Source organism: Arabidopsis thaliana, chromosome 2 (genome assembly GCF_000001735.4).
Source record: "Arabidopsis thaliana chromosome 2, partial sequence".
NCBI lineage: Eukaryota > Viridiplantae > Streptophyta > Magnoliopsida > Brassicales > Brassicaceae > Arabidopsis > Arabidopsis thaliana.
In genome coordinates this window covers 18,494,993-18,510,491 of record NC_003071.7, presented here as the reverse complement: position 1 = coordinate 18,510,491, position 15,499 = coordinate 18,494,993, and the positions used below count along the sequence as shown (strand labels likewise).

The 15,499-nt window shown below is 38.6% G+C and overlaps 6 protein-coding genes and 5 long non-coding RNA genes across 20 annotated transcripts; 6 read left to right on the top strand and 5 right to left on the bottom strand.

Moving 5' to 3' along the window:
* Nucleotides 1-127: 127 nt before the first annotated feature.
* On the top strand, nucleotides 128-2,221 carry CYP704A1 (cytochrome P450, family 704, subfamily A, polypeptide 1; the record flags this gene model as incomplete). Of its 2 annotated transcripts, none has more annotated exons than NM_001202818.1 (5): nucleotides 128-705; nucleotides 793-1,077; nucleotides 1,172-1,498; nucleotides 1,616-1,774; nucleotides 1,912-2,221. In NM_001202818.1, the coding sequence occupies 5 exons, from the start codon at nucleotides 184-186 to the stop codon at nucleotides 2,098-2,100; spliced, it is 1,482 nt and encodes a 493-aa protein (NP_001189747.1). The 2 variants fall into 2 exon arrangements, with proteins under 2 accessions (NP_001189747.1, NP_850427.2); NM_180096.2 differs by having other exon boundaries at nucleotides 184-705; nucleotides 1,160-1,498; nucleotides 1,616-1,816; nucleotides 1,912-2,100.
* AHG11 (Pentatricopeptide repeat (PPR-like) superfamily protein) lies at nucleotides 2,194-5,391 on the bottom strand (the record flags this gene model as incomplete). Of its 6 annotated transcripts, none has more annotated exons than NM_001337102.1 (3): nucleotides 2,194-2,473; nucleotides 2,559-3,040; nucleotides 3,121-5,378. In NM_001337102.1, the coding sequence occupies one exon, from the start codon at nucleotides 5,374-5,376 to the stop codon at nucleotides 3,586-3,588; it is 1,791 nt and encodes a 596-aa protein (NP_001324542.1). The 6 variants fall into 6 exon arrangements, with proteins under 6 accessions (NP_001324542.1, NP_001324546.1, NP_001324543.1 ...); NM_001337101.1 differs by having other exon boundaries at nucleotides 2,238-2,473; nucleotides 3,121-5,391; NM_001337105.1 differs by having other exon boundaries at nucleotides 2,345-2,473; nucleotides 3,121-5,370.
* AT2G09570 lies at nucleotides 2,387-2,706 on the top strand. The gene has a single exon (NR_140562.1). It is a non-coding gene; the product is annotated as an other RNA (long non-coding RNA).
* A 382-nt stretch (nucleotides 5,392-5,773) lies between the features above and the next one.
* On the bottom strand, nucleotides 5,774-7,505 carry AT2G44870 (replicase polyprotein 1ab protein). Its single transcript, NM_130051.3, has 4 exons — nucleotides 6,883-7,505; nucleotides 6,647-6,700; nucleotides 6,379-6,504; nucleotides 5,774-6,276 (listed from the first exon to the last, which is right to left on the bottom strand). The coding sequence occupies exons 1-4, from the start codon at nucleotides 7,240-7,242 to the stop codon at nucleotides 6,070-6,072; spliced, it is 747 nt and encodes a 248-aa protein (NP_566028.1). The 5' UTR covers nucleotides 7,243-7,505; the 3' UTR covers nucleotides 5,774-6,069.
* A 424-nt stretch (nucleotides 7,506-7,929) lies between these two features.
* AT2G44860 (Ribosomal protein L24e family protein) lies at nucleotides 7,930-9,689 on the top strand. Of its 2 annotated transcripts, none has more exons than NM_130050.4 (5): nucleotides 7,930-8,045; nucleotides 8,334-8,444; nucleotides 8,835-8,948; nucleotides 9,051-9,187; nucleotides 9,311-9,689. In NM_130050.4, exons 2-5 carry the CDS (start codon nucleotides 8,364-8,366, stop codon nucleotides 9,456-9,458), a joined length of 480 nt encoding a protein of 159 aa, NP_182013.1. In that variant the 5' UTR covers nucleotides 7,930-8,045; nucleotides 8,334-8,363; the 3' UTR covers nucleotides 9,459-9,689. The 2 variants fall into 2 exon arrangements, with proteins under 2 accessions (NP_182013.1, NP_001078059.1); NM_001084590.1 differs by having other exon boundaries at nucleotides 7,980-8,045; nucleotides 8,344-8,444.
* Nucleotides 8,633-8,855, bottom strand: AT2G09565. The gene has a single exon (NR_140561.1). It is a non-coding gene; the product is annotated as an other RNA (long non-coding RNA).
* AT2G44850 (uncharacterized protein) lies at nucleotides 9,613-11,820 on the bottom strand (the record flags this gene model as incomplete). 3 transcript variants are annotated; one of them, NM_001161108.1, is made up of 5 exons in its annotated part: nucleotides 9,613-10,523; nucleotides 10,618-10,747; nucleotides 10,909-11,133; nucleotides 11,305-11,407; nucleotides 11,496-11,583. In NM_001161108.1, 2 exons carry the CDS (start codon nucleotides 10,720-10,722, stop codon nucleotides 9,669-9,671), a joined length of 960 nt encoding a protein of 319 aa, NP_001154580.1. The 3 variants fall into 3 exon arrangements, with proteins under 3 accessions (NP_001154580.1, NP_182012.1, NP_001324614.1); NM_130049.1 differs by lacking the exon at nucleotides 10,618-10,747 and adding an exon at nucleotides 11,809-11,820 and having other exon boundaries at nucleotides 9,669-10,572; nucleotides 11,077-11,133; nucleotides 11,288-11,407; nucleotides 11,496-11,605; NM_001337100.1 differs by lacking the exon at nucleotides 11,496-11,583 and having other exon boundaries at nucleotides 9,669-10,523; nucleotides 11,305-11,439.
* On the top strand, nucleotides 10,727-10,932 carry AT2G09560. Its single transcript, NR_140560.1, has one exon. It is a non-coding gene; the product is annotated as an other RNA (long non-coding RNA).
* A 124-nt stretch (nucleotides 11,821-11,944) lies between the features above and the next one.
* AT2G09555 lies at nucleotides 11,945-12,679 on the top strand. Its single transcript, NR_140559.1, has 2 exons — nucleotides 11,945-12,174; nucleotides 12,575-12,679. It is a non-coding gene; the product is annotated as an other RNA (long non-coding RNA).
* Nucleotides 12,680-13,276: 597 nt separating this feature from the next.
* Nucleotides 13,277-13,752, top strand: AT2G09550. Its single transcript, NR_140558.1, has one exon. It is a non-coding gene; the product is annotated as an other RNA (long non-coding RNA).
* A 412-nt stretch (nucleotides 13,753-14,164) lies between these two features.
* On the bottom strand, nucleotides 14,165-15,277 carry ERF13 (ethylene-responsive element binding factor 13). The gene has a single exon (NM_130048.3). It carries the CDS (start codon nucleotides 15,050-15,052, stop codon nucleotides 14,372-14,374), a length of 681 nt encoding a protein of 226 aa, NP_182011.1. The 5' UTR covers nucleotides 15,053-15,277; the 3' UTR covers nucleotides 14,165-14,371.
* Nucleotides 15,278-15,499: the final 222 nt, after the last annotated feature.

Genomic DNA, 15,499 nt, shown 5'->3' with positions numbered 1-15,499 from the left:
ACACTCAACGTTAACCTTCGAGGTAAAAGAGAGGGTTCAGAATGTTTCGTTGGATGCGTGTAAAATCCGTCTTGACTTTTCGTGATTGTTGAATCGTCTATATATGACTTCTTAGCGGGAAGATTGAAAAAATCAGACAACAAGACGAAACAACTTCCAAGCCAAAAAAAAAAAAGTGAATCAATGGAGATTTTGACGAGCATGGCGATTATAGTAGTAACAACGATCTTCATCCTTCTGTCTTTCGCACTCTATCTAACTATCAGAATCTTCACCGGAAAATCCAGAAACGACAAGAGGTATACTCCTGTACACGCCACAATCTTTGATCTTTTCTTCCACAGCCACAAATTATACGATTACGAGACAGAGATCGCGAGGACAAAGCCTACTTTCAGGTTCTTGAGTCCAGGACAGAGCGAGATATTCACTGCAGATCCTCGGAACGTGGAGCATATTCTCAAGACAAGATTCCATAACTATAGTAAAGGACCCGTTGGTACAGTGAATCTTGCGGATCTTCTGGGACATGGGATCTTCGCTGTTGATGGAGAGAAATGGAAACAACAAAGGAAGCTCGTGAGCTTTGAGTTCTCCACTAGAGTTTTAAGAAATTTTAGCTACTCTGTTTTTCGGACAAGTGCTTCTAAGCTTGTCGGTTTTATTGCGGAGTTTGCTCTCTCTGGAAAATCTTTTGATTTTCAGGTACGTTTCGAAACTGACCAAACTCATTATTTCCGAATTTGGAAACTCTAATGATGTCTTTTTGTTATATGTTTTGTTTTGAGGTAGGATATGTTGATGAAATGTACATTGGACTCCATCTTTAAAGTTGGATTCGGTGTGGAGTTAGGATGTCTAGATGGGTTTAGCAAAGAAGGGGAAGAGTTCATGAAGGCTTTTGATGAAGGCAACGGCGCAACTAGTTCCAGGGTCACCGACCCGTTTTGGAAGCTGAAATGTTTTCTTAACATTGGATCAGAGTCAAGACTCAAGAAGAGCATTGCTATTATAGACAAGTTTGTCTATAGTCTCATTACCACTAAAAGGAAAGAGCTTTCCAAGGAACAGAACACTGTGAGTTCTCTAAAGTTTATCCTCTTAAAGATTGCATTTACTGTTGGTTAAACCTTTCGAATAATGTATTGCTTGTCCTTAGTCTGTTAGAGAGGACATCCTATCGAAATTTCTTCTCGAGAGTGAGAAAGATCCGGAGAACATGAATGATAAGTACCTGAGGGATATCATTTTGAATGTTATGGTTGCTGGTAAGGACACAACCGCTGCATCACTCTCTTGGTTCTTGTACATGCTCTGCAAAAACCCACTTGTTCAGGAGAAAATCGTTCAAGAAATCAGAGATGTGACATCAAGTCACGAGAAAACAACCGATGTAAATGGTTTCATTGAAAGTGTAACCGAAGAAGCTCTTGCTCAGATGCAGTATCTCCATGCGGCCTTGTCTGAGACTATGAGGCTTTACCCACCTGTGCCTGAGGTAAAATAACCTGCGCTTAAAGGATTCTTCTATGTCCTGAACATTTCAAGAGCTAATCAAACCAAATAATGGGGATTTAAGTTTTTTCTTTTCTTATCTTTCTTGGTCCTTCCAAAGCACATGAGGTGTGCAGAAAATGATGACGTTCTTCCAGATGGACATAGAGTGAGCAAAGGGGATAATATCTACTACATATCCTATGCAATGGGTAGGATGACTTACATTTGGGGTCAAGATGCTGAGGAATTCAAGCCAGAGAGATGGCTCAAGGACGGCGTATTCCAACCCGAATCACAATTCAAATTCATAAGCTTTCATGTTTGTACACTCTCTTGCTGACAAACTAAGGGATCAAGAGTAAGGTATTATTTTCTAATATCTGAGATGTTTTATTTCTTTGGCTGTGCATGTAGGCTGGTCCAAGAATCTGTATTGGCAAGGATTTCGCATACCGGCAGATGAAGATAGTATCAATGGCACTTCTTCACTTCTTTCGCTTCAAAATGGCTGATGAGAACAGCAAGGTGTCTTACAAGAAAATGCTTACACTTCATGTCGATGGAGGACTACATCTCTGTGCAATCCCGAGGACAAGCACTTGAGTACTTAACCAGAACACTTTCCATACTTTCATAGTGCCTCCATGAGTTTTGGTCAAACATTCTTAATGAAGGTGGAACAAGACACCAAGAAATTTCCATGTAATAAATAATCTGCTTTTATAGATCTTTGGATGACTCAGCTATCATATATTATATCTGATGAACAAGACACAATATTGTATAATTTTACAGCCACCTAGTACAAAAAAACAGCAGATAACAAAAAAGAGTTCACTCGTGGTCCATCTTATTGCGTGACCATGGCAGGAATGGGAACACCTGGTCTTGCGATCCATCCCTTGCGAGATCTGTAAGCATCGATGGCCTCTAATTGTAGCCTCGCCTGCGGAGCACTTAGAGTATACTTTCTTGCCTGCCAAATTAACATACATATAATCATTTGAACCAATAGCACAGCCGAGTTTTTCTTACAGTTAGAAACAATAGCGAGACTATACCTTTGGAACAAGAGCCAACTTTGGTGGAGCTTGCACCACATCACCGAATCTAATCTGTTCATCTCTGGGGAAGTTTTCACGGAGGGTATCTCCAGTCTTTCCTTGATTCTTCTTTTGCTTCTTGGCCTCCCAATACCTGCATTGAAGTAGGACCATTTCGATCTAGCCATAAAACTCAAACACATAACAAACAAGGATTTGGCTATTAAGAGAAATGAGTAAGGCTTACAGTTACACAAAAACAATCCATATTTTTCCCCAAAGCAAAAAGTTTCAAATAAGGAGAAAACACCATTTTGAAGACGCCGATTCTAAGATTAAAGAAAATGATTGCAAAGAAGATGAGAATTCGAAATTGGAACAAGAAAGGTTTACACAGCAAGAAAAACTTAACACTCGGACAATAAAGTTTAAGAGAGCGAAAAATATACATCACAAGAAACCCAGCTTTTCTCCCTCTGACCTATTGCATGAGAGACCATCTGAAAGAAAATAATAATGATTACTTGTGGATCATTAATCTAAGAACGTCAGAGAACGATTCAACCAAAGTACATATTACCGGGTAGGTGCATTCCCAAGGTTTTTTATGTTCAGCAGTAAAGGAACCTTGAACTCCTTGGCCTACTAGATACCTTTGGAACATCAGCAGCTGGGTCATCGAGGCGTTGCGTCGACGGGAAGAGATGGTGCCACTGGTGCGTGGGGAAGTGGATTTGAGACCAGAGAAAGCTGGTATCCAAACGCAGTTTTCAGAGCCATTGTGAGAGGAAAGCTCTCACAAGCGCTAGAGAACATGTAGAAGACATTGATGCTCTCTATGGTTAAATTGAAAGAGAGAGAGAAATGAAGAAATGGAAGAGAAAGCTTCTCTGCAACTTATTTTAGGAGACTGTTCCTATTGAGAAAGAGTATATGAAATAAACCAATGAGATCTCTTAGAATGCCACTACTAACTCTTATCGCCCCAAGTATTTCATAATGAGTAGAAGCATTTGATGGCCTAACATGAAACTGTGAGTTGCTTTCACCAGTTGTATTTCTCCTCATTCATGTGCATAAGCAGGTCTCCGAGAACCAAATGTATGCTTCGCCGATGAGGATGGGTTGTATCTCCTGATATAAACTCCGAAACGATATAATTTATCTCAATCAAGCTACATCCAACCTCTTTCTTGGCTTGGTTCTTCCTCATCACGTTTTTCACCATCCCGAAATCGTCCCATCTTTTATCTGCAGCGTACAAGTTCCTCAACAGCACATAATTCCCATCGTTCTGAGGTTCCAATTCGACTGCCTTCTTCAGAATTCTCTCAGCCCTTTCTATATCTTTGTATTGACCACACGCAGACAAGAAAGAGCTTAGAATAATACCATTTGGCTCAAAAGGCATGTTGGTAATCAAATCCTCTGCTTCTTTTAGGCTCCCTGCTCTGCCTAGTAGATCAACCATACAGCCATAGTGCTCAATTTTAGCATTCAGGCCCATTTCTCTCATCACGTGGAACCATTTTCTTCCTTCCTCCACTAATCCACCATGGTTACAAGCTGTGATAACCGCGAGCATTGTGATCTCATCTGGCTTTTCTTCTATCATCATTGTTACGAATAGATCCAAAGCTGCACGTGCATTCCCATTCAAAGCATACCCATGTATCATAGCATTCCAAGACGCTACTTGTTTCTCTGGCATCTCATCAAAGATTCTTTTCGCCTTCTCTATCTCCCCGCATTTCGAATACATATCAAGAATTGCTGTACACACTTTCACCTTCTTATCGAGCTTTTTCCTCTGCACAAAACAGTGACACCATTCACCGAGACTGAGAGCACCAGTATCAGAAATAGCTGGTAGCACACTCAAAATAGTCACATCATCCGGATCTAGCGAGGTGGTTGCCTGCATTTCCTGAAACAACCTTATACCTTCTTGAGGTTGCTTATTCTGACAGTATCCCCCAATCATTGTGTTCCAAGAAACTAGGTTCCTCTCTGGCATAGCATCAAACAACTTCCTAGCGGCGTCTATGTCCTTAATGTTGCAGTAACCGTGAATCATAGTGGTCCAAGTGATGACAGTTTTATGAGTCATCTCATCAAACAATCTTCTAGCAGAGGTCATATCACCAGATTTAACAAAACCATCCATCATTGCGTTATATATCACAACGTCCTTAACATGAGGCATCTGATCAAAGAGCTTACTCGCCAAATCCAGCTCCCCACACCTAATATACCCAGAGATTAGAGCCGTCCAAGAAACCTCACTTCTGTGAGGCATTTCATCGAACGCATTCCTCGCACATCCCATCTTCCCAAATTTAGCATACATATCAACAACTCCAGTCGAAACATACATATCTGCACAAAAACCAAATCTCCAAATCTGGCTATGCAACTGCAGACCTTGGTAAACACACATACTCAAAGAGCATGACTTTGTCAAAGTCGTGAAAGTAAAATTGTCAGGAGCAAAACAAGTCTCCTTCCTAAGATCTCTGTAAAGAGCAAACGAATCAGGATACTGACGGGTTTCAAGATAGGCCTTGATCATAGAGTTACTGAGGAAACTGTCGTCTCTCTGAGGCCTTTGATCGAACAACTTACGTGCATAACCAATTCCAACAGCCGAAGCAGAAATAACCAAGAATTTGGTGAAGATCTGAACGTTCGTCTCAATGGCGTGGCGGAGCATGAAAGCATGAATTTGAAGAAGAGAGAATCTTCCGTTTCGGTGACATTGTTGAAGAAGATTAAAGCATTTTCTCTCAGTCGGATTCCATAACCGTTGAGTCTCTCGCTCGTATAACATCATCATCATCATCTTGTTTGCAACTATAATAATTCATATTTTAGTTAAATATATAGCCTTGGTTATTGTAGTCAAATCAAATCCGAACCGGAATCAATTTCGGTTTGGTTTTGGTTCAATGTTCATGCTAAGAAAACAGAGCAAAACACTATGTTGCAGCCTGCTGGTGAATTCTGTTATAAGTTTATAACCAACAGAAGGCTAAAGAATCATTGAAAGATCCATGCAAACAAATCTAAACACAAAGTTTGTTATTGCAATGTGTACGTCTCTCATGGACTGTAATGCGAGTAAATGCTCAAAATTGGAGCTCAATATCATGAAGGGATATACTTACTTCTTCTTGCCTTCTTTCCTTTTAGACCACAAAAACAATTCATATTTTTCCCAAAGCAAAAGAACAGTGGTTACTTTTAGAACATGTTAAAACAAATAAATAATGGAGATGTAAATTGTTTTCATAATATGATTTGTCTAACATGTAAGAACTTTCAGAGTTTCAATCAAGTCTCTAGGCTTGTGGAAACTAGATTTGTTCGTCTACAAAGAAACCTTATCATGTACACAACAAGCAACACGATTGCTACAGCTCAAAACAGACAAAAACAGTAAACGATTCAGCTATAAACACATATTTTTATCTTCACTTGAATATTAGTGCACCAATAGAGCCTTCTGCTTCATTCTCGTCTCTAATAATCATTTCTCCTCAAAATCGACATCAATGATTTGGGACTTAGGTGGCTTTTTAGAGTTTCCCTTGCTATTATTATTGTTGTTGTTGTTGTTGCCATCTTTTGAGAAGAAATCGCCTTGTGGTTGCCACACTATGTTCCCACATCCCTCACATCTGATGATTTGGTTCTTGTACCCTATAAACTGCCTCTTACATGCTGGGCATTCTCCCTGTGCAGACCCAAACGTGTTATAACAAAGCTTTGAAACACATTTTGTTTCATAAACCAAATTGAAGAATGCAGAGAAAGAACAGAGTTTTATTAGCTATACCTTGATGACAAAGTTGTTGGCGACTGCACCAATGAGAAGAGGGCCAGCAATTGGAAGAACCCAAGTGGCGATTATTATAACTCGGAACAGCCATCCAGAGAGAGCAAACCAAAGGAAGAAAATAGTCTGGAAACGAAAATCAAAGCATATCCAACATTAGAATTCTAAACTCAGCCAGTAAGATTCACTCAAAACCATCAAAGGTACTCAATGAACCCCATGGGATGATATTACATAGATACAGGATCACATTCACAAGAAGACTCACAGCAAAACTTCCACCAAGCGGTGTATTCAAGAATGCACTGAATTGCTTCCTGTACTGTAATGTAAAACAACAAGGAAAAATAAAATTCATCAATGGCCAAAATCACAGAACATATAACTCTACAAAACCAACCAGTTACTTTCCACTTATACATGAGAATGATTCAATATATCACAGTGTATACATAACTAAGAAGTAGCTTCTTCGATCGAAATAGTGAAATGAAGTATTATTACCTTAGGGAAATTTCTACTGAAATCGGCAGAGACAGTCCTAACACGAGGAGTAATCCCAAACTCACGATCAATCTCACGAGCACGGTCAGCGGCTGAGCTAGCAGCGGAGCTAAAGCGGCGAGAAACAGCGTATTGGCGATCAATTCGCTCAGCGGTTTTCTTAGCCTCAAAAACGAATTGCTCGAATCCATCGTTAGCGCTTCTCCACGCGTCTCTCCATGCTTTACCTGACTTAACGTTATCAGCCAAACGGTCAAAGTCGCCGCGTTGGAAAGCTTTCACCTGTAAGAAAGAAGAGGCGGCGCGTGGGTGTGGATAAGGTGTGGTGATGGTGAATCTAGGTGATGTGGAAGGCCACATAGAAACCGGACAAGGGAGGATAAATCCCAATTCTCTGTGAACTCCAAGGAAGGAGAAACCACAAGTCTTAGAAGATGAATTGAGAAAATAGAATTATCAGCTCGAAGATCCTGGGCTCGTTTGAGAAAATTGTTCTTTTTGATTGGTTAAACTTGTAAGGCTATAAAGAGACAAATTGAAAACCTAAATCACTTAACCGGTTAACAAGACATTAAACCGGAAATAAATTAAATAAAACCAAATTACATATCATGTTGGTTTCTTCTCTTGCAACAGATGGGTTCCATGCTTCTATGTGTGTCTTTTGTATATTTTACATATTTGATTTCTAAGATTTTTAATGACTAAACTCATTCAGTAATCTGATACAAAACCATGAACATGAAAATTATCGATTGACAATAAAAGTTTTATCTAAAACTCTTCAAATAACAATATATATGCAATTAAAAGTTTTCTTATATGAAAACAAAATTAAATGGACTTGCATATTTATTTACAACTTTTTTACATATTATATGAAAGGATCGAGATACTATATAATATAATAAGGAATCCAAAATTGAATATTTGGGCCGTAATTACCGCATTAATGGGCAGACAAAACATAACAACTAATGGGCCGGAATCAATGTTAGGTTATGGGCCTCAAATTAGAAATTTATGTTAACGTTTCATAAACCCTAAGAGATTTCTTAGAAGTAGTCATCTTCTTCTCTTTAGACCTTTTTTTCTGCAGGGGGGCTCTAAAGCAAAACCCTTTTCCTGAAATCGCCGTCGCAAATTAGAAGAATCACCTACAGGTTTGCCGCTTAATCTCAAAGTCCTAATCCCATCTCGTTCGTTTGGTGTTCTCTTTGTTATGATTTTTTCATATTTGTTGAAATCTAGACTAATTTTTGAGTAGTATAATTGAATATCTGTTCATTGAAACCGTGTAATTAGAGAAAAATTGAAACTTTGTCTTCTGCTTCTTAGCTCTTACTATAAGTAAGCGACTTTATTTCTGGGAAAGTATCCTCTTTTTTTGTTTGTTTGTTGTCAATTTTGTGGTCTGAGTTTCAGTTTTACATGTCTTAACTTTGCAACAGTCTTTTGTAGGGTTTTCAAGACGAGGCAATATGAGATTGGAGAAGTGTTGGTTTTGCTCTTCCACAATATATCCTGGTCATGGTATTCAATTTGTCCGTAACGATGCCAAGGTAATTAATTTGGCATAAATCTTTATCAACCTGCTTTAATTCACAGTAAATAGTTTGCTTGAGTTTTATATTACATAGTACTCTTAGATTCTATATATGTGAATGTCTCCTTGCTCGTATTCTCTAGCTTAAATGAACAATTTTTGATATATGTCGTTATTTGTGTGAGTCTTTAGCTAAAAAAATGACCATTTTGTATATTCTTACAATATGTTTATGTGTCTTTAGCTAGGAGTTTAGTATATAAGAGGTTTACAAATGTTCTGATAAAAATTTGAGCATAAATGTTAATCAAAACACCTTATTGTTTGTATGTCTTGTTATCGATTAGCTTTGTTTCTTATGCGTTATTGTAATTCACTTACAAGCATGGTATCTTCTCCTTTGCAGATATTCCGGTTCTGTAGGTCGAAGTGTCACAAGAACTTCAAGATGAAGAGAAACCCACGTAAAGTGAAATGGACTAAAGCATTCAGAGCTGCACACGGGAAGGACATGACTAAGGTACGTGTTCATTTGAGCAAAAGTTTTTCTTTGTTTCCTTGGGGTTGTCTAGTTGATGCTGACCCTCCTGCTTGTCTTTCTTTGTTTACTTTACCCTAAAAGGATACAACATTTGAGTTTGAGAAGAAGAGAAACAGACCTGAGAGATACGACAGGAACGTTACAGAGAATACACTCATGGCCATTAAGAAGATTGCTAAGATCAGAACCGCAAGGGAAGCCAAACATATCGAAAATAGGTATACATTCCTTCTTCTTCTTCTTCTAGTCTCCTGCAAATCCTTGATAACACTGCTTGTATGATTTTAAAACTAGACTCTGTTTTTGATTATGATTGTTTTTGTTTTTTGTATGGGACTTAGGTTGAAGCCAAACAAGCAGAAGAAACTCAATGACGATATGAAAGAACTTGATCAGAACATTCATATGGTCCAGGCTCCCGGGGCACAGAAGATCAAAGTTGATGTTTCCGAAAAGAAGTCTGTTCAAAACGAAGCCATGGAAGAGTGATTCTGTGGTAACAATATGATCCGTCTAAAAGCCTCTCACTTACTCTGATGCTGGTGTCATCTTAAAGAACAAGTCTTCTTTAGTTTCTCTTACCATTTGTTTTTGGAAGTCTTTAAAAAAAAAAAAGTTTTGGTTTTTGTACTGATAAAACGGCTTTAAGTTGCTATCATTTTGCAATGTATTATTATGTGTCTTTTATCATGCGAATGGTTAGGAGACATCCATAGCATCAATTATCTCAAAGTGCATTTGCAAATCAGCAAGTCTATCAGAAAAATAGAACCTTTCACAGACCTGTAGTTTCCCACCGGAATTCTCAGTTTCAGCTTTGAGCAAACGAACCAACTCATCTTTTTCCTTGCGAATCCAGCCTCGCAGCTCATCACACCACTGCCTAGGAGTTCCATGAATGACAATGCGTAGCGAGTCTGCACCTCGTGCAAGGCGTTGGGAGATTCTCTGCACGACATTGTGATCAGTAATGTAGGCACCAGAAGAGTTCAGTCCTACATCTATATAATGAACTTCAGAAATGCTGTTGAGGAAGCTTTCTTTGGAGGCTGGAATGATCTGAATCTTTTCATGCTGGCTGGTAGATTCTTCTACCATTGCAGATGAAGTTTTCGCAAAGTTGGTATCCAAGGAACTGATCTCACTCATGAGCTGGTTCATCACAACTCCACCCTTGCTAAATCCAAGCACAATAGTTTTGGGACAGTGATGAACTGATGCAATCTGGTCTATCAAACACACATCAGTGCCTTCCTTCAATACCTCATGGAGGCAACTAGATAAGAGGGAGACAATTGATGAAGAAGCTGGGAAGCCAACTGGGGAATAAGATTTTGGTGCTCCCATGTGATTCACTGATGGAACAAAGTCTTTGTAGATAGCAAATGGTCCATTAAAGACAGAAGCTTCAACAACCCAAGCATTAACAGAGTTGCCAAATTTAGAAACAATGATTTCAGCTACTTTCTGCAGATCATAGAGCCTCTCAATCACATGATTCCCAGTGTCTTGAACTTTGTCACCATGAAAGAATATTGCATTTGCAGAAGGCACCTGTTGATCAAAGTTCAGAATCTTTGATCGAAAAGCTAGGATCTTTATACTGAAAGTTAAGAATATAGAATATATAAGAGAAAGTGTCACTCACAGTTAGAGTTTTGGAAGAAGAAAGGCAAAGAGATGCTGCAACCCTGTAGTAGTTGCTAGTAGTAGCATCCAACGGAATCTTCAAAACGCCGGACCATCGTTCCATGATCAAACAAACTCTGAAATCAATTCTTCAAAAACAAAAAGCAAGTTAATCGATTAAAGTTGTTACTTTGAGAACATTCATTTGGGAACTTTGACGAACACTGGTGTGCATGCCAAGCGACAAAGGCTGCGCTAAAATTAGAGGGGGCGAAAAGTGAGACTACAGAGAGAAAACGTGATCATTTACCTTACAGTTGAGAAACACTCACGATGTGTGTCCGAGAAATGTGTTGAAGCTTTGACCGTGTAAGGAACTGTGATACAACAGCTTCCACTCTACAAGCTCGTGGTGAGGAAGAGCTCCTCCAATATGCCAAGCGTATTCCTTCTTTAATAGTAGCCTATCTCAACTCACACTATCTTCATATAGCAGATGCAGGACTTGATATCCAGGAACGACTCTAAATCAGACCTGAAGACATACTAGAATGTGTCACATTCACAGAATAACCCCATCTAATCTAACAATCTCAATTCAGTTTCTATCGAAATATGTTCTTAAGTGGATCAAGAGACCCAGTAATAATAATACAACAAAACATGTAATGAAACTTGGATCACAGAACACACAAATCGTCAAAACCTGGAAAACAGGGTACGAGACGTATTGGTCATTGCTGTGAGACTTGGAAGCGAGGGAAACAAAGAGAGATTTGAGATCATCGAGCTTCTTCTGAGTAAAAGCTCTGCAACAAAACACAAACACACAATTGATAAGATCGATTTTCAATGTAGAAATTAGAGAGTGAAAGTGAGATTGGTTCCGATGAAGACCTGGAAGCAGAAGTGAAGCGATGATCAACAGAAGACGAATTCAAATTCCCATTTTCGCCGGGGTTTTTTCTCTCCTCGGTTCTCCGGCAGGTTTCGTCGTCTCTGTTCTTCTATTATTTTTGATTGATCTTCCACTTCTTCAAAATTACAACTTCAACCCCTTAAAATCTAAATATTCTAAATGTACCCCATTACTTTTAATGCGTTGATCTCGAAGCAGCAGAGTAAAATATAAAAGTTGTGAGTTGAAATCACACAAAGAAGAGAAAATAAGAAAGATAATAAAAGGACGAGGCAAACACGAAGAGCTCACAACGAGATTCATGCTTTCAGATTTCAACTGGTAAGTCTAATCGTTTTTCATGTTTAACTGAAGCAGTAGATTGTTCTTTGTGATTTTGAGTTGTGGTGTTTTCTCTTTTTCCCGTTGTTGAAATGTTGTGAAAATTTATGTCCAGAATTGTTGCTTCACACTATTTGCTGATTCGGTTTGGTTTGCATTGGTTTTGAAATTAAAACTGATTTCGGTTCGGTTTCATTGGTTTTGTGGAAAAAAACTAAAAGAGTCACGCGATGGAGAATTTGGAGAGATGTGCGTCGATAAAAAAAAGCATGAATTGGAAAAGGGTTTACCCACAGAATCGCTTTCACTCGCTCAACGCGCTCTTTCTGCGATTCGGTACGAAATAGAGCCTTCTGATTGGCTTAAAAACTCTAAAAAAACTCAAATAGTATACATGTTGCTAGCTCTTATTATTATATGATAAAGTTTTGTACTTGCATCTTTTTTTCAGTCACCGAAAGTTGGAATTTCGTTTGTGATAGGATCTAAACAAGTATCAAAGTCTACAAATGCTGGATTAAGCAAGTTAAAGACTTGTGATTCCCCTGTATCTTCAACAACCTCGTCTTCCAAAACTTTATCCAAAGACATCTCTAGATAGCCATAGCAAGCCGCAGTTACATTATACAGGAAAGATACCACTTAAGGCTTTGCATTCCAAAGAAAATATCACTGTCACTTTGTTTGATATGTTTGTTCTGTGGATTGTTAACATTTGTTTATGCTTGAGTGAGGTCCCAGACAGGAAATCAAACTCATACTATGCATGTAGCTAGTGTTGTTCTGTTGACCCTATAAAGCCTTTACTTTTACTCTAGTCAGCTTATAGTTGCATTCTTTAGCTTAGTTCTCTGCTTTACACACTTTGCAACCTAGTAGAACTTTTCTCTTATGACACCCATGATCAATACATTGGTTGACAATAATGAAAGTGGAGTTGTACACCTCTCGCAGCTGCTATAACATCTTTTCTTTTTATCAAGTGATTTTTATGTTCAGTAATAGCTTACTGTTTCATTAACTCTGACAAATTGTTTATTATTGCACTGTCTGAACACTTAAAGATGAACAACTGATCATAATTTCACATATATCTGCAGAACCTCATTGACCTGGCAGACTGAGAGCTCAAAGGCTGAAACCAGTGGTTTAAGGCGCAAGGAAAGGTCTTATATAAATAAAGCTTTCCCCCAAGCGACAATAGTTTTTTGAATTTAAGAACCTTTTTTGCAAGTTGGATCGTTCTTTTGCAAATTTGTAGGTACTTGTTATAGTATTTGATACTCTTATTTACTTTCTGTTGGTGACATGCATAGTGCTGATTTCACTCTCTTATATATTTAGGATCCAAACATAAAACACATATATAATCAATCAATAGCTTATGCCTATGGTTAGTCTTAACAGTTTGACTATTGTTCATGAGTTTCTATAACTATCATAAATGTTGGTTCTGTGGAATGGATATTGTTTCTTGATATTTCTCTTGTCCTTTCTTGTAGATCGTGCTTTCGGGCCTACAACGACTACAAGCCATGTCTATGATGATTGCTGCTCAGCATGTTGTTAATGATGCTATAGCGGGGATCAATGGTATGTTCTAAACAACTTTTTATTAGCCTATCTAGTTAAGACTTTATTCGAATATCTTCAAATTTCTCATGATCATCAACACAAAGCAATACTAGTGAAGCATTTAAGGAGGGCTTAACCATTATGAAAGATTCATTAACACACCCAATACAACCTCTTCCCCAAATTCCAAATCTGCCTATCCCGACAATGGGACTACCTCCATTGCCCTCAACATTGCCACAACCATCTCTACCAACTCTTCCCACAATATGTTGTATTTTGGAATATTGTTTTGGGTGATAATCTAAATATTCTTATATAGGGAAAGAAAGACGTGTTCTGGATTCTATGATGGTACTTCGTGATATCATTATTAGTTTCACACCAAGAGCAGACTTTGTGTTTCCATCACATTACATACCATCATGACAACCCATCAACTTCGACTTCCACATCATGTAATGACTTTGTTTCAAACGGAAACCGGAATAACTAACTATATAAATGTCTCAAGATAAGCCTATCCAACTTCCTAAAATCTTCCAATGCTGACAATTCAAACCACTCAACAATTCCACAAATGGAAAAAGACTAGCCGTGACAAAACGATAATAAAAACACAAATCCTATGTATCCCTACATGATACATCCTACTATCTTAATTCTTAACTAATGGGCATGCTCTAAATAGACTAGTAAGCCCATGATTAGTAGAAATATAATACATCCCACATTGATTGTTACTTGCTCTATTTGAAATCTTTTTTTTCCTAGTTATATAAGAAAATAGATTATTATAGAAGTTTTACTATGGAACCGAATTTAGAAGAAAAAAACAAACGTCAATATTTAATTTCCATCACATTACATATGATCATGATCAAAACCTGTTGAGTCATCGATAGATATTTCATACAGCAAAACTCGTTGGACAAATTTTGCTTAATCTTAAAACTAATTATATCCGATTATCAGAATAAGAACATTCTGATTGGTCCATTAATAAACTACCATCGAAGTAAAACTGATCCACCGTGAAATCCAACTCCGGTACAACCAAACTAGACTCGCCGTCATCCACGTGGCTTTCCCTCTTCTGCTCCGACGTTAACTGATCGGAGACTGACGGTTCCGGCGAGCGACGGCGAGGCCTAATCCTAACCGGCTCATACTTACAAGAACCAATCAAATGCGGAAAATTCAGCTTAGCTTTCGATCCTCTGAGCTGAAACGCCGCTCGGTCGTACGCCACCGCCGCGTCCTCCGGCGTCTCGTAAGTCCCGAGCCAAACCCTAGCTCCGTTCTTCTTCGGATCCCTAATCTCCGCCGCGAATTTCCCCCACGGCCTCCTCCTCACTCCTCTGTACTGCATCCCCTTCTGCCTCGGCGCGTGTGAGCCACTCGCCTTCGTCGCCGGAGGCTTATTTTCCTCCGCCGGAGAGGTAACGGGAGGAACGGAGGGTGTCCAGCCGGAGCTAACGGCATCACGGAGAGTGTTGTAAATAGCCATGTCTTGAGAATCGTCGACACTTAACGGCAAGTCGCTCCAGTTATCGTTTAAGATAACGTTGCTGAAACTCGGGTTACGGAAGTACATCCGTGAGTTAACGCCGTTATTAACGGAATCAGATGAGCTCATAATGGATTCTTGAATGCTTCTGAACCGAAGAGAAGGTTTTTGATGAGAGTGTGTATTTTAGAGAGTGAGAGATGTTTTCTTCTTGGAGACTAATGAAGTGAAGAGATAAGTAGTTGTGTATGAGTTTATAAAGGTATGGAATGAGAGAAAGTCCATGGAAGGTTCTTTGAGGTTTTGATTTGATGATAGTTGTTACGTTCTTAGAAGATTCGTTTTCTTCTTTTTTTCTGTTCTTTTTTTGCCTCGTTCTTAAAATAGAACAGCGACAAAAATATTAGTTATTTATTTTTGTTTGGACTTTTGGTCTTTGGTCTTTCTTTTTCAGTAATATTTGTCTTTTTTTCTATAGATGATCTTGTTCTTCGATTTCTTTTTTTGTTGTTGGCTGTTCTTTGATATTTTGTAACCCAAATCATTATAAAATGATAATCCATATATACTTGACGA

Bases quoted from the DNA above. Each gene is read 5' to 3' on its own strand.
- AT2G44860 (NM_130050.4), top strand. From the start codon at position 8,364: ATGAGATTGGAGAAGTGTTGGTTTTGCTCTTCCACAATATATCCTGGT. The intron at 8,949-9,050 runs GTACGTGTTCAT...TTACCCTAAAAG, and splicing joins ACGGGAAGGACATGACTAAG to GATACAACATTTGAGTTTGA. The intron at 9,188-9,310 runs GTATACATTCCT...TATGGGACTTAG, and splicing joins GCCAAACATATCGAAAATAG to GTTGAAGCCAAACAAGCAGA.
- ERF13 (NM_130048.3), bottom strand. From the start codon at position 15,052: ATGAGCTCATCTGATTCCGTTAATAACGGCGTTAACTCACGGATGTAC.
- AT2G44870 (NM_130051.3), bottom strand. From the start codon at position 7,242: ATGTGGCCTTCCACATCACCTAGATTCACCATCACCACACCTTATCCA. The intron at 6,701-6,882 runs GTAATAATACTT...TTTACATTACAG, and splicing joins TCAGTAGAAATTTCCCTAAG to TACAGGAAGCAATTCAGTGC. The intron at 6,505-6,646 runs GTGAGTCTTCTT...TTTCGTTTCCAG, and splicing joins CGCTTGGTGGAAGTTTTGCT to ACTATTTTCTTCCTTTGGTT.